The 27,386-nt window shown below is 42.8% G+C and overlaps 2 protein-coding genes across 3 annotated transcripts in view; both read left to right on the top strand.

Annotated features, from left to right (window-relative positions):
• LOC122417132 (discoidin domain-containing receptor 2-like) overlaps positions 1 to 27,386 on the top strand; it is a 143,216-nt gene that overhangs the window by 72,241 nt on the left and 43,589 nt on the right. The window lies entirely within an intron of this gene.
• Positions 8,978 to 11,047, top strand: LOC122417134 (HMG box-containing protein 4-like). Of its 2 annotated transcripts, none has more exons than XM_043430408.1 (5): positions 8,978 to 9,102; positions 9,478 to 9,959; positions 10,042 to 10,117; positions 10,223 to 10,384; positions 10,519 to 11,047. In XM_043430408.1, exons 1-5 carry the CDS (start codon positions 9,063 to 9,065, stop codon positions 10,902 to 10,904), a joined length of 1,146 nt encoding a protein of 381 aa, XP_043286343.1. In that variant the 5' UTR covers positions 8,978 to 9,062; the 3' UTR covers positions 10,905 to 11,047. The 2 variants fall into 2 exon arrangements, with proteins under 2 accessions (XP_043286343.1, XP_043286342.1); XM_043430407.1 differs by having other exon boundaries at positions 10,223 to 10,408.

The following is a 27,386-nucleotide window of genomic DNA, read 5'->3' as shown; positions in this document are numbered from 1 at the left end:
GATCAGCTACCCGTCTTGAGATATATATCCTCTTACCAGTGGAATAAACGCTGACGCTATTTTCGCCCAACGATGATAAACTATTTAAGCTCCTTTTGCATTCGTTCATTCTGAATAATAATCAAATTTCTGATTCTATTTATATTTTGTCAAGCCGAATATTGAATTGATGACTCTCGACACAATGACGTTCTACCAGGGGCATCAAACGTTTATAATCAGAGTTGAAAGGCATTCTAGAACTTTTGCTTCGCATTAATATTTCAAGGAATCACATTAAGCAGCATCCGAAGAGTGTTGTAGCTGCGCAGATCAGGCTTGAGTTTCATGATTCGTCAAAAATAATTCTTCCATCATTGAGCTACTGCCGCCAACGCGCTCAAGCGATAGTGTACGGTCTCAAAGTTCTTCAATAGTTTAAAGCGAATTGAAACAGCAGGCCGGTTCAGTTATTGAATAAAGAGGTGCTAAATATATTAGAGATTTCTGCTACATGGGGAAAGAGACGAACGTGTCATATTACTCTCGCTTATCATTTATGCATCCGAAGGTGGATGGCCTGAGTGTATTGGGACAGTAGAAGTTTAGCGTCGTATTAGAGGCGAGATAAAGCTATATCAGGAGTGTTGCAGAACAAGGATTGAGCTTCATCCTGGTGGGTAACTACTATTTCACTCTATCTTTCTCATCCCTAAAGCGTCAACAAGAGTGTGGAAGCTTTACGGAGAGGAGGCTTCCCCGTTCACCGGGTCGCGTTTACACGCTTCGTTAGCCTCGAGCTAGTTATCGTAAAGCTAGTTATACTAAAATTCAAGCGGTTCTCCGTTCTCCAACTACCTTTTCGTCCCTCTTCATCCACGTTCACGGGCAAGCTTAATACCCAAACCCTTTCTCATTCTAGCACACATCTTTCGCTGTCTCTCTCCCTCTCTCTCTTTCTCTGGCTATCCGTAAATTAGAGATTAGCGGCGAACCGATACCACCGACGCATTAATTAATTTATCTAAGAGAAGCGCGAAGTGCGCGCGGCACTGGCTTCTCTCGACAGGGCAAAAAGTCTCATTAAAATTAGTCGGCTATTTGTGTAATTAGTTGATAGTTTATCCGATGCATGTATATATCAATATCCTTGGCGATGCTGTGCTGATGAGTCTCGAAACATTCTATACCTTGTGCAAGTAATGCTGCTAGACACGATCTTCTATCTTGTCGATTATCAGAGTTTTAAGGGTTATACAAAGTTTCAACGAGTATCCTGCATCCGTCGAACGAAGCAAACAATGCTTTTGTCGAAGGTAAAGTTACCCGACAATTACAGCTAATTATTCTTCGAACTTTCTTCTTCCAGTTACCAGCAAATGTTATTTTTTCAAGAAAATTCATTCATCCACCGTCTTAGAAACTTCTATTCGTGTTAATTCTCAGCAATCTCTCATTCTTATTTGCGGAAAGCATTGAAACTCGTTAGCCAAGCTCATCATCACATGTTGTATCCTTGTTAGCATAATTGATTGGCCATTTATCCATTGGCTTCATCTCGTGGCTGATTACACTACACTCCGAGTATATATTCTGTACAATGAGATATTTCATCTTGAAACGTAGACGGAAAAGCTTAAGCTTTAATACAAATTCGAGAAAGACAGATCCAGCTTCGACGATAATCCCGTGTTTGATGTGAAACGGGCTTAATCACCTCGTCGTGCAATTAGAGAGAAGCGGCTCGGGTACCGCTGCATGCGTACTTCGTGTGTGTGCAAACTTGTATGTATGTAGCTGTAGACGCGAAGGGGAAAATAAAAATGAATGAACGAAGAGTGGAGAGAACTCGGAGAGACTCGATAGAACACGACGTATTACGAGTGTTCCACCTCGTCGAGTGTGGATCTTGCAAGTTTCCGCTTCCTCCTTTTATCCCGTTTCTTTTTTCTCTCCTTATTTCTCTCTTATTCTTACCTTCTTTGTCCGTTTTGTTTCTCCTTTTCAGCAAGACTGTGCGAGTACGGCTTACTTTGGCACGAGACGGGCCGGAGTACTAATTGTAAGGTGCCGTCCACTTTCATTATACCTATAGCTCGCGTTTAAGAAGAAGGGATTTACGATGGTCGAAAGAGTGACGGACGGTAACGCCTCCTCGTGCGAAGCAATTCTCGCGTTTCAAGAATTTCGTGTATCTTCTCCTTTTTTCCGCCTCTTTTTCCTTCAGACTGACGTTTTAGCGCGGCTAAAAAGTGTACGTGAGCACACGAGATAACCTCTTGTTCGGATATATCTTTGGAGATGAAACCGCTTTCGATTATTATTACGCGAGCCTTTTCCGAACGTGCCTCTCTGGATTTTCATTTCCCTCAATTATCAGCAGGAAGCAGAAATGTTTGTGCGGTTTGTTTTTTTTTTCTTGCCTCAATGTCTGCGAGCAAAAGGCTCGCAAATTAGATGACTCCTAAGCACACTTTTGCTCGCATCTTCCTAAACTCGCTCGGAAATATCCCCCATGGATGATGCTATTTGCACAAATACATCCATCGATTTATATATGTGTGCATTAAAGAAGCATGCGATGAGATTGGTGTTCGCAGATGTTTGTCTAGGCTCTTTCGTTTGCACATGACACGTGGATCCCGTTAATAGTGTCCTCTCTTCCTGTCTCTCCATACCTCTCTCAATATCTTTTCGTATCCCTTTTGTGATTGCATATCCCCGACAAAAGTAAACCGTCAGTCGCGTATTGGCGCCAATATATCTCTCGTTTCTCCTCGGCGGACTGACCGTTTGCTTGTCCAGTAATCGGAGATCACAATGTGTGAAACATGCGAAAGGGATCCTTTGCTGGTGTGGCTTTTGCTGGGCGGCGATGTCGAATCGCACGTTTCGTGCTCATTTCAAGTTGCTTTCGTACACATCGATTGTTGACAGAATAAAAGGTATGGGAAGGTGAAATGTTGCTTTCGGTAAGCGTTCGTACGCATTTTCGGTTCCCTGCAATTCGCCCGAAGTCATTCTCACCTCCGGGGTTTCCGAAGGCCGCGAAAAAAAACACCAAGTAAAGAAAGCATTCGGAGGGAAAGGAGAAAAATTAGAACGCATCTTGAGAAAAGGGGGAAGACGTAAGAATGAGAAAACGGCGAAGGGAGAATCGTATATTTTCGTTTGTGGAGCTGCTATAAAAGCAGAATAAAAGGAAGAAGAGAAACGTGGGAGGACTTTCGCAGGGCGTGCCTATATCGTTTCTTCAAAGCCTTCAGGCTTCCGTAATACGAGATCGCAAGTCGCTTGTGTGCATTTTTACGTACGAGTCGTTACGTACATGCGTATGTGTCGAGGGATGAGGGGGAATATAGTTTGTAATCCTCGATAATAAACAACTCGAGTGATTCGCCAAATTTGGGAACGACGCCGGGTACCGACCATTCGTTCCCGCAAGAATACAATAATAAAAATCACCATAACAACGACATAGAAAGTATGTACAAAAGAATGAGATAAGCCAATTCAATCCTGAAAGATACGATTGCGAAAAGGATTGAGTTTCGCCAAATACATATACGCGAAGGAAAATGTATAACAGAAAAAAGAAGTTACAATACGAAACGGTGATCAGTATGAAGATTCGAAATCTCTTTATCCGGATCAAGATTACAGTGTTCGAAAAATTGCGACATTCTCATCCAATGTTTTGTGCGATAACAACATTTTCCCTTTGACGGAATCAAAACTTTCAAACGCTCGTACACTGAGGAAAAAAAGTCGTTAAAACAACTAAATGTCTCTAGTTGATATTTTTGTTGCTTTCATTTAACCAAAAACTAAAACATTCGCTTGCTATAAATAAGGTTCATTCATCCGAATCACTAAATTGTGATTTATGTGAATTAACTAAACTAGTGAAACCAAATCTTTTGCTCGAAGAACTCGAAACCATTTGTTTATTTCTACTCAATTTACATACACTTTTATGATGTATTCATTCGAATATCAAGTACTAAAGTATCTAAACGGTTTTGTTGAGAATGACAAATATTTTGTAAATCAAATCATACTGGACAGTTCAATATAACCCAAAATTTGTTGAAATGTCTTATTATATTAGCCAACAAGATTTATGAAAAATAACAAATAATTTTGATAGTCGGATTTTGATTTGAACCTAATCAATTGTCTATAAAAATGTCTACCCCAAAATAAAGTTCCGTACATTTTATGTTTAATTTAGGATTCGCTTATTTATCAACCAACCAACTAAATTTCTGCCCGATCAAATAGTCGATTTTCTTTACTTTAATTGTTAGTACGAAAAACGTTTTTTGTACGTATTCCTAGTTTCTGGATGTACCAATTAATATTTTCGTATCAACAAAGTATGACGTTAGAGCAACCCAAATATCGTCAATTTCTTTACCCCAAATCGCTATAAATTTGAATCATTATCTAAATATTTTGTGAAATTTAACAAATATTTTGTCGTGGGACTAAATATTTAAGTTAAATCGACATTTTTTCAAGTGTTTCAACCAAACGCTTGTTCTCAGTTGTAATGTTTCGATTTGTTTTCATGACAGAGGAAATAAAAATGGACTCGTAACTGTACATATATAGATATATATTGAAAGGAAAAGACAAAATGGCTTGTCGATAGAATTCAGGTATTCATCCACTCGTTCACTCACACACACAATGCAGTAGCTCTCTCGCAACGTAGACTCATCTGAGATTATCAGTACAGAAATTATTGGCGAACAAGATTATAACGATGAATATTGCTTATCTTTAATTGAGGGGATATCCCACGTTGGCTCTTTCTCATGTTCCGGGGAAACCTCACAGCTCGAAATAATTGATCGGATTCGGGAGGCCACTCCGAGATCCAAGAGACGTTGTTGTGTCGAAGTTCACGAAAGATGACTCGATGATGAGGAGCGATTTCGGAGGTGTTGCTTCGAAGAGATCCCCGGAACGAAAGAGAAAGAGTCAGGCGAAAATTTCGGGAGATCGACGTTTGATCGATGGTCACTATACGCATGTCCGTGGATTATCGGGGAGAACCACATGACACGCGACATTTTGGGCGCCAATATAGAATTTCGAATAGAGCACGATCAGTTCACTCGTTACACAGTCTAGCAATAACTCAAAGCGCTATGAATCATGAGCGTTATTGAACATTACACTATTCTCATACCCTCCATAAGCGGTAGCAATCCCTTCGGAAAATATGGGCTTATAAAAATTGATGAGCCACGTACGATTGTTGCATATCGATCGGCGGTGCGGAGAATAATTGAAAAAAACGCCGACGCCCAATCTCCCTTTTTCCATCGGGAGCCAATATTTTATTCCGATTCTCGTTCCCATATCTTTGCACTTAATCTCGTTGGTCTTGAGTTCGCAACTGATATTTTCTCTGGCATTGCGCCATGCGATGCAATTATACGAGGAATTCGTGGCACGCCACGGGGTTTGATAGCCGCGAACGGAGAGAAATGTGCCCGGTTGGTTATAGGAGATCCGCTCCCTTCTGTTACACGGTTATGTATACCTTCGCATACGTGTGTAACGGTGATTACACGCTCGTGCACGTGGGTAACGTCAAAAGGGCGAATTTTCTCGCCGCAAGCATGACCTATATCGTCTTTTGATTTTGGAGCTTCCGCCCGTAGAGACGAGGCGTTGGAAAGGATCGGCGGAAGTGCAGAAGCGAACCCCTGCTGTACGCTCACTGAGAGCCTCGGGGCTTTTCCTTTCACCCGGTCCCGCCGCATCGTTCCGGGTACTCCACCACCAGAGCCCTGTAGAACCCAAATTTCGTTCGGAATAACCCAAAAAGGTATTTTCCCTCGTTCAAATTAATCTGCCTCTCGCCTACGCCCGCTGCATCCTCTCGCCGAAACACACTCATCGCTGGCTCTATATTTGTATCCATTGCCTATGACGATACAACTATAGTTGATTCCGATAGAGTTCAGTCACTGCGCTATCGCATTATTATCCAGGCTCTCTTGCAATCAGTCGGATATAACTCGATTACATGTCCCTCTACGAACCGCCAATCAAGCCCAGTTTATATCCTCCATTGACTCCAGCGTATCCTTCACCAACGGCTCTCAAGTCTATTACGAAAGCTAAATGCAACAGGCTCGCCGATAAAACTTGGGAAGAATATTCGAGATATTCGGTTATTCGTTTTGTAGCGATTGATTTCTGATTATTGAGAAAATATAAACGGATATTCGTGTCTGAAATATCCGCTGGCACCAAATCGAGTTACTGGCTCAGTTCCGTGTCGCAGGATTGGAGGGGGAGTGACATTATTTTTGTCAGTTAACTGTCCAGTGTCACTGGCGCGAACGAGTTTGGGTTTGAGTTTGAGGTGGAACTGAAAAAATCGTTCTTAAAAGAATTCTTACAATCTGAAGGATAGCAGATCGCCAGGAAAGAGAAGTTGGAACGAAGAGCTCAAAGTTTCAGACTCGTTTGGCCCGAAATAACTCACGCGGGAGGCTGAGGGCAGCGAGCGGACCGTTGCAGCGACGGACGATTCCCGCACATCCGTCAAAACATGAGAGCAGTTGCAGCTGTAAGTCGTTGGACACAAGTGGCCATTGATATCCCGCGGGATAAAGTTTCACTATTCTTTCGCGTTCCTCGTCGTTGTCGACCTCGACGTCCGACTATTCTCGTTCTTCTATTCGTTTTGTGCCACCCTGCTTGGGCGCTTCTCAAAGTGGGAAGCGAAGGAAGGGGCGCAGAGAGCCCCCAGAAGGCGCTCGAGACGCCAAACTTTGACTCGAAACTTGTGCTATTATTCAAATTGCATGTGTACCACCCACGTCCGAAAGAACGTTTACGACTCTTTCTTCACCTCGTGGAAATAACCCATTGGCCATTCGTCCCAAAAAGTCTGGCTGGGAAACGAGAGCTTTTTTACTTCTTAGCGTGTGTATTAGCGACGTTGACGTATGTGTTTGGATCGAAAGGCAGTAAATCCACTGGTTTTACTTTCGTTTGAAATGCTCTTTGGTTTTTCAAGCCAAAGAGCACTTTGACTTGTAAATAAGCAGCGGCTATGACCTGAATTAAAATCGTACAGAAATATGAAATATCGAAGGATTTTCGCGCTTCGGAACACTGCATTTCGATTCTAAATAACCTTTCAAAGCACGAAAATCCTTCAATTTTTCGTATTTTTGGATTATTTCAGTTCAGGCGATAGCCACTGCTTTACAAATCAAAACGCTCTTCGCTTTTTTTATCCCAGATAAATCAAGGTCCCGGAATCGTGGAAACGATGGAGAAACACATGGAGAAACCATGCGGAGTTGAAAATTCTATTATAGAGTTGAAATGCCAATAAATAAACCTTTCAAATTCCAAAAGTCTATATTTTTTTTCTCAGCGAAAAACAAATGACGAAAAAAGCCGAAAAAGTCCGGCTGCCACGCGGGGTGACCTCCTTAAGGTTGCTTTAATCAATCGTTGCTTTTTCATGGATAACACGAAAGTTTGTTGCTACGCCAACAGTCGCCTAAGCCTCAAGCATTTTTTCCAAACAATATTTATAGATTCAGGACTATTATTATTTTTATTATCTGGCCAGGTGTATCTTGGACTTTCGAAATGCCACGAGTAGTGGAAATCATAATCCATTCAACTATCAGGACAAGACGATTTTGTTCGGCTTATAGCCATTATCCTCGCGACGAGTTTTGCTCCCACTCGATAGAGTTTAAAGAGTTCTTAACGTTTTTTTTTTGTTTTTTTTTTTTTTTTTTTGAGGGTGATAAATAAAATGTTACTAAATAATGAAACGATCGGAGATACGAAGAAATCAGTGTCGGTGTTAATCGTCAGAATTATCGATACGTTTCTCGGGTAGGTTTTGTGGCGTGACGTTTACCAGGACATTTCGCAGTGTGCTGCGCTTCAACCCACGTGAGATCAGCGGAGAGTTTGATATTCAGGGATTGTTATTCTCGTTTCATGGGACGACGAGAGCGACGCACGCTCGCTCTTTCCTCTTCAGCTATTCAAGGGCTATCGAAACCGTAACGACGACATGAAATCTGCCACTCGGTTTCACCTTATCTAAATGGCGAGTGAAGAAGGAAAAAAGTAGAAATGCGGAGAAGGAAAAAATGGGGAAAAGAACGAGAGGAATTCGCACGGATGCAGCCAAAGGTTGCTTCGACTGCTGCTGCTGCTGCTCGTTATACGCGGAAGCCACTTTCGTATAAATCCTCTTACGAGAAGAAAGCGTAGCGAGGCAAAAGAGCACGGCGAAAAAGAATAAGAACGGACCAGGAGGCTTGATAGTTTTTCGCCAAGAGAAAAAGAGAGAGGGTCGTGCCAGCCGTGTGCAGAAATGCCAAGAAGACCTAATAAGAATACCAATCGCAATAAAGTAGGATTTGCATTTGATAAGCATCGTAAAAAAGCACGACGCAAGAATATTATTATTGTGTGTATCTACGACAGCTCTTTCTGTCTCACCCTCTCTTCATCTTTTATCTCTATATATTGTGATTCCTGCCTACGCATAAGGATAAGCAAAATCGAAGGGGAAAAATATCATCGAGTATAATAACAGCCACGAAATATTTCGAATTTTATTAACGGGTAGCAATCGCCTTGTTTTCTCACTCGACTGAAAACGAATAACTTGAACCTATTGAGCTCCGCCGTCAGCTTGGAACGAGTTCTATTAAAGCAGAATACAACTTTGTTTCACAAAAAATACATCCCGTCTTGTTTTTTTTCGTTCCTTCCCGGAAACGGGATCAAAATTCCCATCAATTTTTTACCCCACTTTTCTATAGCATTGAAGTTCATTAATACGCTTCCAAAATGAAATAAATTGCTAAGAAATACGAACTCGATAACCACTTTCATATTTTTTTCTAATATCTATTTTTGTCGTCATTTAAACCCAACATTCAAGTCTGAATTTGACTACCGGCGTATTTTGTCAAAAGCGGTACATCCGGCGATCCGACTGACCGGCGAAAGTGCTCGACATATTCCGAAAAAAAACGGGCAAAAAGTTTTCGAAGAGATTATATACTACGATGGACTCATGTGCATCCCCGAAATACCAAAGAACCGATGGTAAGCCAACTCTCAAATCCTACAGTTAATTACAAAATGTAGTCTTCATATGACGTGTATAAAAAACATTTGTTTAAATGTGGTTTCATCGTGCGACAATGACCGATTCATGGGAGAAACTTTTCACTGAGTTCGAGACTCGAGATATTTTTTGTCCTTGTCAATAATCGCGAGTGGTTTTCGAGTAGTTGACCAACATTTCGGTCATTCTTGGGAGTTTCATACATTTTTAAATCATTTTTGGGTAGTTGACAGGAAGTAAACATAGCCTGAAAATTTTCGAGAAAAAACGATCAACCGCGTGTAAGGACTTGAATTCATTTTCTATTTATTTGGATTGACAGTTTTTCTGATTTCTCCAACCGTATATTGCAGATTTAGAAGTAACAGGGATATCGCGTAGCGGTAGACTTAGAAAGAAATCGTCAAAGCTTACAGGCTTTGGATCTTTGGAAGATGAGTCTGACAAGAAAAAGAAACAAAGAGCTCACCATGCCCAGTCCATCCTAAAATATACACCAATGAACAAAAAGAAATGTGTTTCTGATAATGTCAAGACTGAAGCGGAGACCGAATCATCTTCCGCAGAAAGCCAATCATCTGATTTAGGTTCCGAGGACGGTGCTGGTCCCGACAAAGAAGATAGTTCAATCACTTCATCCGCGAGTGAAAATGGCAATGACCAAACTGTGGAAAGCGATAGAAAGCACATTGGGTTTGTTAATTTGCAATCTGCTGCCGAAGAAATTCCCACTCAAGCAAATAGTCTTTACATGCAGGAGAAAAATAAAAAAAAAATTGTTTTGAAAGGGGGTAAAATAGTGAGCGGTGTAAAGTTGCAACGCAAAGATAAAGGAGTAAGTATTCGGACTTTAAAACAAATTATTAGGTCATTAAGAAAATTCTCCACTTCCTTTGATACTTCCAATTGATTTTCAGAAAGCAAGATTTACTGCGTACATGTTGTGGGCCAAAGATATTAGGCAAAAATTGGTAGCACAGTATCCTGACATGGGTAAGATGATGAAAAAAACTTATCGACAATGACCATAGCGACAGAGAATCTTTCAGTTGTAACACCACGCTCTTATGGGAATGAAAAATTTTCAATGTTCATTAGATTTTGCTACAATATCAAAACGATTGGGAGAACTCTGGGCGACGGTGTCAAACTTAGAGAAGTGCAATTGGCGAAGGAGGGCAAAACGTTTAATTTTCAACACAAGTTCGAATATTACAGCTCCGAATGAATCTGCCTGGAAGATGCCAGCTCCGGTTACCAGTAATAAGTTTATCAATCAAATTCGTAAGGGCAAGCAGCCATTCGCTTTGGCAACAAACAAATTTGTTGGTATAGAAAGTTCTTGAAATCCTAAAACTGAATTCACGCGTTGGATCAATTTCAATGTATTACAGATTCCAAAGAAAAAAAGGCTTCTGTTGAGAAAAAATTGATACAACAGGATGCAAGAAGTTCTGAGAAAAATTCAAGTCGCTCAAATCTAAAGGACAAATCCATTATGATTGAAGAGCAATTGAGAGCGGTTGGTACAGATCCCATTGATGTTGCTGCTCACTTGACGCTGCTCGGTGAGAGTCTCACTCTTATTGGAGGACTATTAGCTGAACATAATGGCAAAATTGCCATTTCCGGAAGTCTCTCAGTTCTTCTTGATTCTCTCTTGTGCGTTCTGGGACCATTGCTCTGTCTGACACAGCAAGTACCCGAGACGAACGGTGCCGATCCGGAAACACTCGCGAAAATGCTTGATAATCTTGCTTACATAATGCCGGGTCTCTGAACGATGCGTCAGAGTCAAAACTTGAGCACCTTGTTCCGTACAATTAAAGTTAATTGTTGAGTCATGCATGTCTCATAAAAATACGTAATTATCAGTACAGTTTTTACATATATGTTCGTATACAAAAAAATAATGAAATAATGATTACGAATATTGAATTTTCAACCAACTCTTTTGAAACAGAATATCGTAGAATTTTCGTAAAAATGAAGGAAAAGCAATTAGTATTGTCGAAATGCAAGGAAATTACTTTCGAAGTGAAACGACCATTCTCAAACGAGGATAATTGGTGAAAAAGAAATGAAAAAGATGGTGTTTCACGTATTTCATTGACAATGAGGATCGTACTAAAAAAATCATCGTAAAATCGTGTTGTCCTGGGATTAGTGAAGGACAGCGGTGCATGCGTCTGGTTTTCGTCGTGCCACAAACGAGAGAACGTCATAAATTATATCCACGTGCATATACGTCGGACAGTGAGGCGGACACTCGGATACCCCGTGGCGAAACCGAACAGGAAGGCTTTGTCGCCCCCGTTTTACTCCCGCACGGCAGTTCCGCCGACATTTTACTTTTTCTCTTTTTTCTTTTCGCTCCCTCGGACACGCGTCTCGTGACGATTGTCACAAGCCGAGACTAACGTCGAAACGTCAAGTCAGACTGCGTGCATCGTTGATGGCTAACCATTCAGATTTGAGGGATTTAACCGTAGAACGAAAATGATAAAGAACAGAGGATTCAAACTTTTTTTTTCAACCACTCGAAGTTCTTTAGAACGGAAAAACAAGGCACGACTGGTGCATCCAATTTTCACTCATAAATCTTCGAACCTAATGCCTGAATGATGATCTCTTAAAAGCCCTTATCACTGTAACAAGTTCTCATAGTTTTCTTTTGAAAAATGAGGCTAGTAAAAACTTTCTTTGAAACTACAATTTGTCACTCGTGTAGCGATCCTCCGGAGGACAACTTTTCCCCCCTTTCTCATGGGATTTATGACCTTCAAGCGCAGTTTTTTTATACTCGTTCCTCCTCGGTAGCCTTCTTTTTTTATGAGGTGGTAGATTTTTTATTTCGCGAGACTGAGGCGAGAATAGGCGAAGCAAGCATAAGCGGGGTGAATTCTGTCGTCGGGCTAATTATCAGGGGCACGCGACTGAGCCATATACCTCGAACCGGTTCTCTGTCTCTCTGCTTCTTTGTGCATTTCCTCGCTGAAAACCAGAGCTATATATACTCGGGTGGCCGGTTTGCGTTTTTACATTCGTTTTGTACCATTGATGCTGCTGCGCCCGCATCTCCCTTCTTTTTCTCCTCGTCTCATTGTTCGCAAATACCACGTTTTACTTCTTTCCCTCTCTTCACTCTTTCCTCGATCTTTTTGTTTACCCCGTTCGAAGGGGCTTATATACTATTAGGCCGACTATATGCGTACTTTTTTGTTTGAACACATAAAAGGATACCGCCAGACAGCCCCTGGCGAGATGCTTCATTCATGCGGAATGGACATAATATTTTTTCACTATCATCTCTGACGAAAAGTTGCGAGTTCAAAAAGCATACAAGTATATTTATGAAAAATAAGAAGAAAGTGTATTTCTGCAAGTCTTTTAATGAGTATCGAAAATTAATTACAAACATTTTTCATCGAACTCATTCGTGCATCGAGATAACTGTAGCTATTGGCGTATATTTATCGAAGTTTTCATTGCAAAGTACAGATTAATTCGTCAAATATTTGCGAGTAACGAATGCACATACTTCTCGAACAAAATTACTTCTCGAACTCTGTGTACAACTGCTATCTTGGCTTCGCTTTCTTCTGCAGGCGAGTTGAAAGTGTATCTGGATGATACAATGAAACGTAGTCGCGAAAGAGACTGTCGAAACATGATTAAGGGCCGAAAACCCGTTACACTTCTCCGGACCGAATATACAAGGGCTGATACACGGGATAGCGTGTCTTCGAAAATGGCGTGCCTCGAGACACGTTAAGAATCTATAGACAGAGAGAGAAAGAGAGAGAAAGAGAAATAAGGAATAAAAAAAGTGAAAAATAAAAGAAGCAATAGCTGCTCGCGTCGACTAATAATAATTATACTCTTCCAACACGTCGGTAGAGCGCGGCTGTTTCGAAAGGCCGAAAGAAAACGAGAAGATTATATACCCAAGTTAAAGACTGAACAACGAGAACGAGAGTAGCAGAAGCAGGCAGTTATATTGCCGCACTAAAATTCAAGGGATCTCGGAAGATCTCAAGGGAGCAAGGGAGAAAAAGAGTGCTCGGGGAAAAGGAAGTCTGCGGATGTGTTGTTACTGCTGTCGTATTTTTGGTAAGGGATACCGACACTTTGAAATTGGAACTCGACAAATTTTATTCGAATGCGCTTTCTATTCAGCGATGTAAAATAATATGCTGTTGACTTTTCGAGTTTCAGAATGGAACAATCCCGATTGATCTTCCATTGCCTTCATTTTCTCAATCAACGTCAGAGCACTACGCGTGGGTCATTCTGACCCAGACAGAAACCAACTGTTCCTCAATTTAAATGTGTTTCATGGAAATTTCTACTGCCTTGAAATCTATGCAGATATTCAGCCTTGTAACGTTCACTTTGACAGAAGCTATTATGTTAAAAAAATCTGTCAACAGATTGAAAGAGTCTTGGGACAAGTACACTGACAGCACTTCCGTCCGCTGGTTCGATGCTCGCCGAATCTATATTATCTCTGAATAAAACTTTTCGCTCATCTTCGAGGCGGAAATAAAAACTGGAGCTTTCATGAAATTCGGGAAGGAATGAAAAGATAACAAAAAAAATGTCAAGACTTTCGGTGGAATCCCGAAACGAGTACATTTGGAGCGCCGTTGCCGAAATCGAGTTATAAAAATAACGTTCTCCGATGTATTTTGGATCTAGAGTCCAGCGAACTATTTTATTTTTATCATTGATGCGTTTCTAATGAAGACTGAAAAAATTCCCCTTCAAGGAAATGCACGTCAAGAGAAAAATTCAAATTATTTACACGTGATTGCTCCGAATGTCAACTGAAATGTCGGGTAAGAGGCGAATAGCGTAACTTTCCGGTAAAATTTCTTAAGGCTAATGGGATGCACGCGCGGAGATTTTGAGCGCGAGGCATGAGGACCACACGTGCGCGTTGATATAATGAGCAGCGGGATATATAATCGGTACATAGTAGGCGTGTACACAAAATATAGGCACGAGTTTAAAAGGACCAGGGAAATATCTGAAGGGACCGAACGAGAGTTGGGTGTCCGGAAGAAAAAAGCTCCGGGGTATCCCTTTCCAGGGTTTCGTTTTTCCTGAGGATTCAACTCGACCTTAACGCCCTTTACGTTCTTCCAGTCACAGGAAAGTTGTCAATTAAGGAAATTGGAGTGTTGGACGAAAATAGAAAAGTAATTTTCTCCAATATAAAATGAAAACTCTAAAGATAATTTTAAACTCGAGCGTAAACGCTTTTTCATTTAATTATAGCATTTGGAAGTTGCTTCTTTTTGGAAAAGAATCAAAACTGGTGACGAAAACGAAAAAAATCGTTGGAAAACCTAGACATTGAAATCTCATGAATGTTTTAAGGTGATCTTTAAATGTACTAGAAAGCTGTTTCATGAACTGAACTCTTATTCTAGCTTAGGTCTTGACTTATTTCTAGCAGATTATTCGCCTTTAAAGTGCTGCAGTTCTTTGAGCTGACTCTTAATTTCCACAAGGATGAGAGTATTCGTAACATCTTTTTTCGTGAAGTCGAGTTTCCCTTTATTGAAACATCAAAACAGCAACACCCATCAACGGTTATTTTACTGAAGAAATAATTTTTTCTTGACCAGTCCTCGCGTGAATTTAAAGCCTACTTCTTGGTTTTGTTTAGGTTTCTAATATACATAAAAATAATGCATAGGTTCAGCTGACTTTTTCAATGAAGCCTCTGCTTTAGCACACTTATATTACCGTTAGTTATCGCGGATATAACGAAGAAACGCCCATACAAGCCATTATTTTACTCCCGTAAGCACCGCTCGAAGTGTCCGGGAGTTATTTCACTTTTGCGTTCGCGTATTTTATGCATTCGTAAGCTATTCATATATATATATCGAGTCGTATATCCAGGTAGAGCGAAAGGGAGAGAGAGAGAGAAAGACTTTGAATACAAATCCAGTATTTAATGAAGACGCAGTGCGAGCAATTTCTTTGCCGAGGCGTCGATTCGCTCGAGGCAACTAATATAACCGCGCGTCGTCGTCGATGTTTGTCGAAAAAACCATTGCCGGCACATGAAGGAAGAAAAAAGGATGGCATTGAGGAAGGGTGAGAGAGATAAAGTGAAAAAGGACAGAGAGAAAAAGGGATAGAAAATACCTATCGAACCGGTCGGGCCTGTCGGCGATAAAAATGCAATTAACCCTTAAACAGAGCGTGCGAAGGGAGGAGGATTGCTCCGACAGTGTTCATACATAGCAGTCGAAGAGTTCTCGCTCGTTTCCTTGAGGGTTGCGAGAGTCGCGCTCGTTTCAGAGAGTTCACGTGTCTAACGTTTGGATTTAAAGCATGACGTGTGTGCGCCGTCGGGGAATGGCCTTCGAGGAGCAGCAGAACGGGCCACGAGATGAAAGAGAGACGGACGCATTAATTTTCTCACCTCTCTCCCGGGCGCGTACACTCCATCGGGAATCTCCAGCTCGAGCGAGACACGCGGAATGGAAAGCTTTCAAGGCAACTGTGTGAAGCGTTTCGCACACAGCACCAGAACGTGTCTACGCACCATTGTAATTTGTGGGGAATAATTTATTCAAAGTAATTTCGGGGAAGCACGCGTTCGTCTTATTCCACCGCGGAGGCTGAGAGAGGAGGAAAGGGCAGCGCGAGCGGAGGCACCAGAGTAGATTGTTTCCAGACGGGGCCCTGGAGGAACTGCCGCAAGCATACATAGTTATATACGGCACAAATATATGCTTTAGGTGAAGGTTTATATGTTGGTCCGTATATTATATGCATCCCACACAAGTTCAAAGTGGTGTATACCTACAGCCGGTAGCTCGTGGTGCCGAAAGTCGTGAGTGAAAAAAGTGCGCTATCTCATGTAGCTTTTTGATCTTACCTAAACCCCGACTTCTCAGTCCCATCAGTTTCTTTGTGTGTCTGTTCGTGTGTGTGCTCGCTCGAAGAAAGAAGAGGTGAGGAAACGACTTCCGGTAAACGTTGGTAGAGTCGGCACGGAAGTACCGGAGCGATGACCCACCGTTTCCCGTTTTCTCTCTTATTTCTTCGGCTCCCGAACCTTCTGAACATTACTCTCGCGGGGAAAGCAACGAAGCGAGAGTAGCACCCCGCAACACTCTCCTTTGAATCAGGATTGATTCGAGACCATCCCGAACTAAGACCACCTGGTGCGCTGGCGTTTAGAGCCTCGCATTTCTCTCGATCTTATTCCGCCCGGGCTTTCTTCCCACGATCCCTCGCTACATTACCTTTCGAAGATATTCTATGAGAAGCTCGAAAATCGAAAATTCCGGAATAAAGTTTGGAGATCAATACTTGAAGTAACCGTTTCAAATGTATCATGTGTGCTTATCTCGAACGTATCTGTTCAACAATGTATTTCAAATCAAAATTACGAAATATCTGTGTTTACATATTCTTGATGAGTTTGATGACTTCTATAAACTGGAGGTAAATCATTTTTTTTGGTCGTGAAACGTGCAGTAGAAATACGACCCTTAGTAGTGTTGAAAAGTCTTTTTTATCAGAACACGAAAGCTGCTTGAAAAGAATTCATCGTGTCAAAATAACAAATCACTTGAGAAGCCTAAATATCATTGAATGAACGGTATCCATAATTCAACACCAGAATCCTTTATCGCCCCCACGAGCTCTCGTTATGTCAGCGAATAGCCGTTAATCAAACCCTTGGACGTCATCCTTTTCGTCCCCTTCATCCTTCTGTTCGTCGCCGCAGTTGCAACAGCCACTATCGTCTGTACTCAATCTAGCAGGGTGAGAGGATTGATTTCCACAAGTTCATTGGGGATAAACCCACCTGGTGCGCTGGAGACGTTCAGGACCGGGCAAAAGCCAACCTTTCGTTGTCATTGTGTTCATTGCGTTCTCGGTTGTACAGCAGTAGCTGTTCCATGGCATAACACTTGCACACCCAGCATGTATGCGTCATAAAACTGATCGGCTTAGTGCGATATCTGTCAGAGAGAATCTGCAGCCAAAACTGCAGTAAGCCTCTGTGAGGTGGAACCACCTCAATCCAGAGGGTGGTGGACTGATACAAGGATAGAATGAACACACCAACAGGCACAGATTATATAGCGCACCTGTTAACACTCACAAAGTACTTCGATATGTGTAAAGCGGCGTATAGGAGAGAGCGAGAGAGAGAGAGAGAAAGCACACATAAAGCCCTTTTCGCTCGGTGGACTTGTACACGCGCCCGCAGAAATGTAAATACCCAGTTGGCCAATCAGACTGATTGGTCCCATTCGCTCGGATGCTCGTCATTCATGGTAGACGTTGAGGTGCCTCCGGGCCTCACCAGCAGCAGCAGTCGGAACGAATATTGCTGGGTCGGGAAGGCTGTAGGCAACGAGACGCGGGTGTATGCAGTGGAGGGTTCGAGTCTAGTATGTACCAACGTTTCTGAATCGCGAAGCATTGTTCCCGATAGGTATGTAGAGTTGGGGTACGCACACTACTGCCAGGCCATATATGAACGCGCAACTGACATATACTACGATTCTCAGTGTATTGAGCTCCTGGAACAGTTGGAAGCCATCTCATCGATGGAGCTTCATGTAGCCATAACATTGCCGCATCATTTGATGTGTAGCTGGAAGAGAACAGTATGCAGATAGATTGAGAGAGATCGACAAAACTAGGGATTCCAAAGACCCCAAGTAGTAGGAACTAGAATAGCGTAGAGACAAGACAATCGCTCGCTGAAATGGAAACGAGACGCAGCCGTCGACGGAATATAAGCGACGTAACGGTGCTCATTCACTAAAGTTGAGCTAGTTTTGCAGAAGCACCAAGCAACAGTTTCGACAGACCTACAATCCTGAATAAGAGACTTCTTTTGTATGTCATATTTTTTCGTTGCGCTCCACCTAATTTTTCTCGAAACGTTCTTATAGTGGATTCACAACAGTGCGTGGCGTGTAGTGTTATTTAAACTGGCACTTGGATCGGAGTCGGTTGAGTCGGTTCATCGTAGCGGCAGAGAAATGTTCGATTGAGGATTAGAGTCTTCTAGCAGCAAGAAAGAATCGGCTCTCACAGGGATATGGCGGTGAAGCTCCCGATTCGAGGGTAACTGTCAAACATTCATTTCCCCTAGAAGCTAAGAAAAGATCGTTTGATATGTTAACTGCGAAGCACAGGATGTCGAAGATAAGCTTTGGCCATATTCCAAAGTCCTCTGACTTTTCTCAATCGAGGGCGATCGAGGGTCTACTAAATCGTGGAGCAGAACAGAATAAGAGGAACCCCGAAGAGTTTCAGTTATTCCCGATATGAGTTGGCTTGTTCGCTTGACAAAAAATTCTTTTTCCCAGCTCTTGTTACCCAATTCTGTTACCTAAGAAAAATTCAGCGAAATGCAGATACGATAATGTATTTCTAGAATATTATAGACTATCCTGTAAATCCTCGATAAATGCTAATCGTCTCATCGGTTATCCAACTGGAGTAATCTACTTTCTCGATCGATACCGAGCGCGCGATTCCCCGGGCCATCTGTTTGGCTTTTCTGGTATACTGTAAGATTTCTTGTAGGCGAATTTCTACTTTGATTAGCCCCTTATCATCTGCCAAACACGAACTACGATGCAGCTCTCTCCCTCCTTCCCTCCCTTGATCACATTCGAAGCTACTGTTGTGTCGGCGAAGTATTTAAGGGATTAAGGCCAAAAAGAGCTGAACTTCAACTCGATACTTTTACAACAAGTTAACGCAATAAGTTTATTTAAGAAGTTACAAATTCGAGGTTTTATTGCCTCGAGACCAATCAAAGCCTCAATTTCCTTCTGGAAGTTTCGATGTTGGCACCGTGGGTCGATGCGCTCGTTCGAAAACGTCGATATTTTGCCATCGATGCATTTACGCTGAAGCGCTTAATTTATATACTCTTTATTTTATGAGTGCGATATTCGAGCATAACTTACGACATGTACGAAGCAAAGTAAACAGCACTACTAACTAATAATCACCTTCATCGTTGTTTACTTGTCTGTAGCATCAATTTCGCAGTTTATCCATGCGATTCATTAATATCTCAACTTCAAGAAGAGTCATGAAAATTTTGCAGGAATGTTAATGTGATTGTAGAGAGTTTCAAGTTGCCCATTTGCCATTTCTAGATTCGAATCTCGTTCAAGTACTTCCTTCAACCTTAACCAAAGTTTGAGCCCGATTACACCCTTATTACCCACCTAATATACATTACAATACACGGCTGCAGTGCATATCTATCTACGGAATATCTGAGACAGTTCGCCAAGTTTACGATACCAAGTTAGGACGGCAAGGCGCAAGTTATATAATAGTCCACTTAGGCGACGGCGAGACGACCTACACAGCGTAATATCAGGGAGCGTCGTAGACGTAGCTCTAGTCGAGACCGACCTGGCGCGTTGCAGCAGGTCACGATCGATTAGCCCTGATGTGTAACGGACTCGGGTGAATTCTAAGGCGCCGCGACGCCGTGACGTCTGGAGAGGTATGGCACGCTCTGAATGTGCGTTACTACGTTTCGACTCTGTGAATATCGAATCCACCCGGTCAAGTTGATCCTGTGCTACAATGACTGCTACCTATTCTACTCCTTCATATTGTACAGAGCCAGTCAATTTTATCATGCGAACCCTACTACTGGTTGTCTTATACATAGATAGTTGAAACGGATGCCATGCAGTCGAGTCTCGTATTGCCCTTCGTTGCAATATTGCCCTCGCGTGCTGGCTTCCTCGTTTCCTTCCCTTATAACGCTAACGTTTCGAACCCTTCGCCACGACGGCCTTCGAAACTCCTCGCCCTCCTAGTTCCAGCCGCAACAACGTGAACTCCAAGAGAAGCCTGAGACCGTGTATGTAAACCGTGCATGCTGCAAATGCAATATCCCTTTAGACGGAGCAGCCAGGTCATGTCTGGAACGATCCAAGGGGTGCCCGAGGTCCGCTCTCTGGAATATCGATCATGTATGGCCTCTATAATCCATATAAACTCGTACAGTGGCTTTCACGTTTAATGCGTTAGCATAATTATTTCAAGGCTAATCATTTGCTCATTGACAGGCAACCTACAATTAGGCTCTTGTCATTGTTTCACTATCAAACACTTTGTTAACCACTAGAATTAAGATCAGAATATACGAGCTCGGTTGTTTGTGCTCTCCGATAGGAAAGAGCCAATCACCATGTACCATTTCGCGAGATATAGATAAGCCAGAGGAAAAGATTTCTCGTTCACTAGCTCACTCGGCTGGCATAAGGGGGATGTTTACAAGATCTAGAACTGCTCGCGCTACGGAGTGAGGTCGGGGAGAGTACTGGAAAGAAGACTCGTGCCGAGACGTCTGCTGGTGCTTTTGCAACCAGCGAAAGCAAGTAACGACGCCACTCGAGAAGATGAAGCGCAATGGCAGAAATACTCTTTCCTCCTTTTTTTCCCACGCCTTATTTCATTTCCTATCTTACTTTGTGCTTGAAAGATACAGCGCGGATACAAGGTGTCCTGAAATCGAATTCGAAGACGGAAAATAAATGCAGTCACTTGGTGCACTAATCTTGACGATGGTATCGTTTGCAAAAATTTTTTCAAATCACCACTGCGATGGATGATGATGAAGCTGGATGCATTGTAGCTCAAAATCTTTCCTTTACTCCAATGACAAGTTTTAATGGTATCCGATTGCAGGACACCCCCTATACCCGACGGACTATTCCCATCTTCCGCTCACTCGCCAAGCTTTTCCATGTACATTTCTTTTTATTTCTCCTTTTTTTCCAGCCCGCTTCACTTACCAAACGCTCATAGTGTCTGTTTTGCTTTTAGCTTGCGCTCGCGCACAGGAAGAGGTGCTTTTCCTTACCCTCTTGCTATTTACCCCGTACTGCGAACGGTTTATATGGCCAAAGAGTCTAATCTGGTTTAACTTGTTTACCAACCCTCTCGATAAAGGAGCAATGCAATCCGCGGGTGAATTTTATGCTTGTGGCTCGAGACCACGAGTTTTCCCAGCGTTACACCACACACTTTTCTTACCCTCCTGGTGCGTAAATCTGACGCGAAATTTATTACTGTGGTAAACATATAGTCTGTACGATCCTATAAGAATGAGGTGGAGGGCGTTCCATTGCAATTGAACCAAGTGAATCTCAACGAGAGGATCAATCGTACCCTCACTGAACGGTGCTTCTAGGGAACTAACCATTAAGGTGGTTATATAAGAGAAAAAATTATTTGACTTATTTCCTAGTATGTTTATTGTGATTCAACACTTCATCAATGGTGTTGTTTGATTCCATACAACTCGGTACACTTGCAACATTAAGAGTCAATTAATTTACTTCTGCATTTCGGATCGTCCATTCATTATAAGTGAATGTCGAATGTTTCGAACGCAATTATCGAAGTCGTAATGAGCTCTCTACCAATCAAGTTTGAAGATTGAATGGAACGAAAGAAAGAAATAATTGAAATGAATGTTGTTGAATCAGTTTATTCTTTTCTTTTGTCCTCGTAATTCGACGTTGATTCGGTATCATGACAAGATCATGAGGATGAAAGAGCAGAGGGTGCCTTGAGGAAGCAGCTGGATGCTCGACGAGTCTTTCATTCTCATTCTCTCATTTTTCCTTTACGAAGAACTTGCAGTTAAAGCGATAAGGAAAGAGAAGAGAAGAAAGAAAAAGGAGTGCGGAGGACAAAACCCGAAAAGAAAAGATGACGAGGGCCTGCTCAGTGACTTCTGTCGGGTTTAACGAGAGAGGAGGAGGCTTCCCTCTCGTTTCATTCAGAGGCATGTCTCTTTCTGGTTGAAGCAGTTTTTCGGGTGACCATGTGACTCATTTGACTTGGTTCCTGGCTCGACGAGTATTTCTCGTCATCGGGTAATGGGAGGGTGAACTCTTGTCGTTTTCTTTTCCTTCTCGAATTCCTTTTCCTTTTTTTTTTTTTTTGAACTTTTTATTCCTCCACCTCGAACTTCTCGTTCGAACTCGTGCTCTCGTCACGCGTCTTAAAGAACACACTTTTCGATCACAAGGAACCTCAACTACGTGGCTTTACGTCTGAGATTTTCGGGATTCAGCCCACGAACACGAAGTCACCCGAAGTCCTGTGCACTTAATGATCCTCGATAAAATCATATTTACGAGAACCTTTGCAAAAAGCATCTCGTACTGTAAGAATGAATGCCAGAAAATTCCACAGTTTCACGTAATGAACATTTCTCTCTCGGTTACCAGAATATCCCCTTTTTTCTCCTTTTTGTCCGATTCGAGATATATTTTATCGTGGTAGAAATGTTGGTAGTGCATCTTTTATTCATACTTCCGTTGAATTGTGGCTCAAGACGCAAAGGAGAGAAGAGAACAACATACAGCTATACACTTTCGCGCGGTTTTTAACGAGGTAAATTGCCGGACAGGCATCTTCGCCACGAACAAATGAACCGGAAGAAAGAGAATCGTTACTTTTTCTTTGTGAATGAAAATCATCGAGTCTCGCTGTCGAGGGCTGACAGACGAAATCCCAATTAAAGATAGCGCATTGCTACTTGGCAATTCGACGAAATCATTGCATATGTATGTTTGCCAAATAAACTGCGAAGCAAATCCAAAATGCTGCATTTGAAAAAATTCGATCAACTAGCCTCCAACAATTCTGTACGAATCGGTAAAATGGCATGTTTCAGTCAGCCAGTGACAATGGATGACGCAGGAGTATACGAAGGAATGAGAATGAGTTGAGAATCCACATGATCACAGAGGAAAGCTCTGCTACGAAAAAAAACGTTTTCAGTGACCCAACCTTTTCCTTCCATCACGGTAGAATCGTTTCCCCTCTTAGCCTTTCTCGAACACTTTCCTCCTGGCTGTTCGAGCCCTTGTACTCGAAATTCCGAGGATTATCTCGCGTACGCTCGTTTCTCACTGCCTCTCAGCGTCCGCGAGGAAGACGAGAGCTGTGACATGGTGAAATTCGTCTCGGAAAGCACCCGGCAGCCTCGTGTCCCAAATCCGTGGACCACCCTCGGCCATTGTTTTTTGACGAGCGAAACAAATTCTTGATGGTGAGAACATCCCAGTGCTATCTCGAAGCCTACATTTGTTTTGGTATAACCTTTTCAATACGAAAATGAACAGCTAATGGAAATCATTCCTAAATTTATCTAGAAAATGCTAGTCAACCATTCTTCTGGATAAGAACTGGTGCTGCTCAATGGAGGGGTCAGGAATAAAAAAAGCATTTGAGGACCTAAAATAATCTGTACATGAACGATAATGAACGGGGCCAATAAGTCACTAAAGCATCTCGTTTGCCTCACTCGTGGAGATGTTCACGTCTGTAGAGAGTTTCTGTCCCTTTTTTCATCGTCGGAAAGGCGGTATTTCAGCATCGTAAGTATGGGCATGTGTATGCGTGAGGCACGTATGTATGAGTATTCACAGAGATCGTTCCCATCGTCGTGAGCGACTGTGGGGTGTAGGAAGTGGAACGTAACGAGCTCGTGGGGCTTCGCAAGCTCGTCTTCTTTTCTTATTAAACGACAGGGGCGTCCACACGTTTGCTCTCCTGGGGCAAAATAAAGAGTGAAGAAGTCAGAGTACACACACGTATGCGAGTGTGTGTCCATGCGCGCGTGACGATTTCTGATGGCTCCCGGTTTCGTCTTCACGTTTTTTATATCTTTTCTCTCACTTTCGTTTTTTCAGGGCTCTTCCATTCTCCATTTTTTTTCTCTCGCGCCTCGTCGAGCTCGTGCTCCGCTTTCCTGATTTTTCCCTCCCGCCCCTCGCTCCTGCGTCCCGTCTCTTATTCCCCGTATCTCGAATTCTCGGTGCATCTTTCCGGTGCACGCGAATCGGTCGGTTTTGCGAGCACGCGAGACCACGCACAGCCGCGTGTGATCATCGAGCACGTAGCAGCAGGGGTGGGAGCCAGATCAGAATTTCGGGAAGGTTAAGATTCGCCCGTTACGCCCTTCTGCTTCGCTCCCATTTTCCCGCAGACGCATCCCCGTACCTGTGTCACTAAACACATGAAAAGTGTATGCACAAATTGCGTATGTAGAAAAAAAAGGAAAGGAAAAAACGTGCGAGAATTCAGCAGACCGTAACGAACTACCCGAACGAGAAAAACGAGAATAAGGATAATGCGAAAACGCTCCTACCAGTCCTCCCGTTTCAACCCTCCGCAATACCCGTCCTTTTTGTACTACGGCTCGAGCCGAAGGGAGCATCGAAGCGTCGAATGAAACGTTGATGATTAAACTCCTAAGGAGTAGTCAAATCAGTGTTTTTTATATCCAATCATCTGGCTTTTTTATTCGCTGAATCAAAGTGGATTCGCTTATGAACCTGATGAATTTATCGGCTCTCTGCTGCTGGGGGGCTCGGGGGGCAAAGAACGAGTTCAAGAAGAGCATCACGCACGTTTCACATCGTTGATACAATCGTTCGGTCGGAATTGATTTATAGATTAACGCCTTCTCTACGAAACTCGTCGCTCAGTGTACATATTCATGACTTTTCAAAATACTCCTTCCCATGCCCGCGCGCGCGCGCGCGCGCGCGCGTGTGTGTGTGTGTGTGTGGGCCGTGCGTGCTCTCGTCTCCTGCGCGACTTAAGTATTCCAGAATGGTTATCGCTTGCACACGCTCCGCATGTGTATATCAAATTCGTGTATATATCTATACATCTATTTATTCTTCGTCTCTGAGAACTATTTCTCCGGCAAGAGTGATATATAGTATTTTAACACGGCGTTATTAGAGTCAGAGTTTTGAGGCGGCGAGCAGCTGTGACCGGAGACATCAGTGAGCAGTAATAATACTTCATCCAAGAGCCATAATTACGAGAGTAAAAAGTCTATCAAAAAAGGCATGCTTGAAAAAAATGATTCTTACTACCAACGGCTCTTAAGTCCTAATGAAAAGTCGCATGATGATTTTTAAAATAGTTATCAAATCACCATTTTGAACACCTCGTTTATTCAATTGGACCGACATTTGCTGATCCCATTCGCTCCTACCATTTCGTTCGATCGCGGTCTAAGTAAATCCTCAGAACGAGCCACACCCACAATAAAACATTCTTCCCATCGATCGACAAGCATAAAGATCCTCACTGTAAACGATTCTGTGACTTCCGCTCAAGACGAGAGATTCCTCGAGGACATTTCTTCCTTTCAATATAAACATCACGACGGGAGTTGCACACTTGTGAATCGCTCGCTTGGGAAAAGAGGAAAGAACCGGAGTGAAGGATCGGGACCGAAGAAAACCTCGATCCTATCCACACAACTACATCCCTCGCTCCCCTCCGACTCCCTGCCATCTCTTCTCGTGATTCGAGGCAGAGGCGAGGGGGTTAAGTGATCGAACAATTCTCGCCGAAGATAAAGCAGCAGCAGACGTTCTCGATGCGCTCTTCCTCTTTCTATAGTTCTGGCGTTATACCGGATATCGAATAGGAGTGTAAAACGCTTGTAGCAAAGGAGACTGGGCATTCGAAAAACAAAGAAGACGAAGAATAATAATAAAATGTCTCGAAAACATCGAGCTGCATTGCTCGTAGATGGATACAGGATTCCAGTGAATGATTGATCACTTGTGACTGACCATTTGGCCAGAAAAATAGGCTCATTTTTCCAGGGTCTCTACATTATAAAGGATCCTGCAAAAAAAAAAAATTCGGAAACTACAAAAAAGCAGGGATACGATAAAACTCGAGTACGATGACGAACGTCCGATGAGACTGATATAAAAAAAAAACGTACCATTTCCATACGCATTGGTGGACCACGATGGTTTCCCAGAAGGGTTTTATAGCGTTTTTATGAGATCGAATGTCCTCTACAAAGGTCCTAAGGACTTCTGCCCTCGGCGCAAGACGAAAGCTCCTAGAGGAGCTTTCGTAGACGTTCGCTCTACAATCTCGGGGACAGCCATATTTTCGTTATTTTCTTAAACTGAACTTCTGCGTTATACATTAGTGTGGATACACACTTTTGAGTATGGCTCCAGAGGTCGCCTTCCGCCCCTCGAGCATCTCGTCACGACATAAACTGTTTTCTTAGGCACTCGTCGAAGCCACTTCAACAAATCATAAATATTTACTCGCTTCGAGTCCTTGCGCGCGCGTGTGTGCATGCGTGTGTGTATCCCCTGCCGAAGGATCGAGAGATGGACACACGTGAAAGGAGAAAACGTCGCGTTGAATGGTACCAGCGCGCTCTTCCAGCTTCTCCTCTGACGCCGACATTCTTCCGAGGCGCACCGAAGAAACGAGGGACTGTCATCTTCTTGTGGAGTTTTGTGTATTAAAGAGATATACACGCGACTCAAGATGTTCGAGAGTGAGCCGCCTCCCTCGTCCCACCCGGCAAGTATGGCCCGGATTAGAGGCACTCGGTGCCGGAGATCGCTTAAGAAATCCTTGAATTTATTTGCCGACAACGTTTGTGGTGCTCATCGGACTATCTTCTTCGAACGATGTTATTCCAATAGTTGGCGAAGAGATGGATTTAAAAATTTGAAAACCGAATCGACGCCTGGTAGTTTCAATAAACCACTTTTGGCTTATCCATTCTGCGAAATGGCACGATTTCCTCGTCGACCCAAAAGCATATGTTTTTATATTCTAGAGGAAAAGAAGGAAATTTTACTGAAGAATACTTCGTGAGAAATGCATCAGGCCGTGGGCTCCTGCGCTCTGAGAGATTTAAAAGGAAAGTTTTTTGGTGTACTTCACGTATCGAAAACGGATCGACTTGCATGCTTCTCGCAGTAAGAGTTTCGCGAATCTTTGGATGTCGTTGTCGTTTCATCTCTCCTATACTCTCTGTCTGTACACTTTTGTAGAGGCACACGGGGCATCTTTTACTTTATCTCTGTCCTTTATATCCAGCTCTAGCTGTGAATCGGAAGACATGGATCGTTCTGTGTCCCGGATGGACGATACACCGGAGAGACGATTTTTGTTTCAGTCTCTCGCGTTCGTTTTCGTAATATCTTTTTTTCCTATGTATGTACACACGTCCAACCTTATCGCATTTTAGGTATAGAGGGGGCCAAGGAGCTGCGATGCAAAAGCATTCCCTTGTTTCTCCGGAACCTTTTTGCCTCTCGTCCTCAACCCACCTCCGAATGCCCAGCCATTTCTCTCCTCCGGTGCTCGCGTTCTTGGCGCTTTCGCCAGGAAGAACGCGTTCCCTCCGTCTGAAAGG

The sequence above is a fragment of the Venturia canescens genome, chromosome 10, assembly GCF_019457755.1.
Source record: "Venturia canescens isolate UGA chromosome 10, ASM1945775v1, whole genome shotgun sequence".
In the NCBI taxonomy this organism is placed as follows: domain Eukaryota; kingdom Metazoa; phylum Arthropoda; class Insecta; order Hymenoptera; family Ichneumonidae; genus Venturia; species Venturia canescens.
This window is presented reverse-complemented; position numbering and strand designations above follow the sequence as displayed.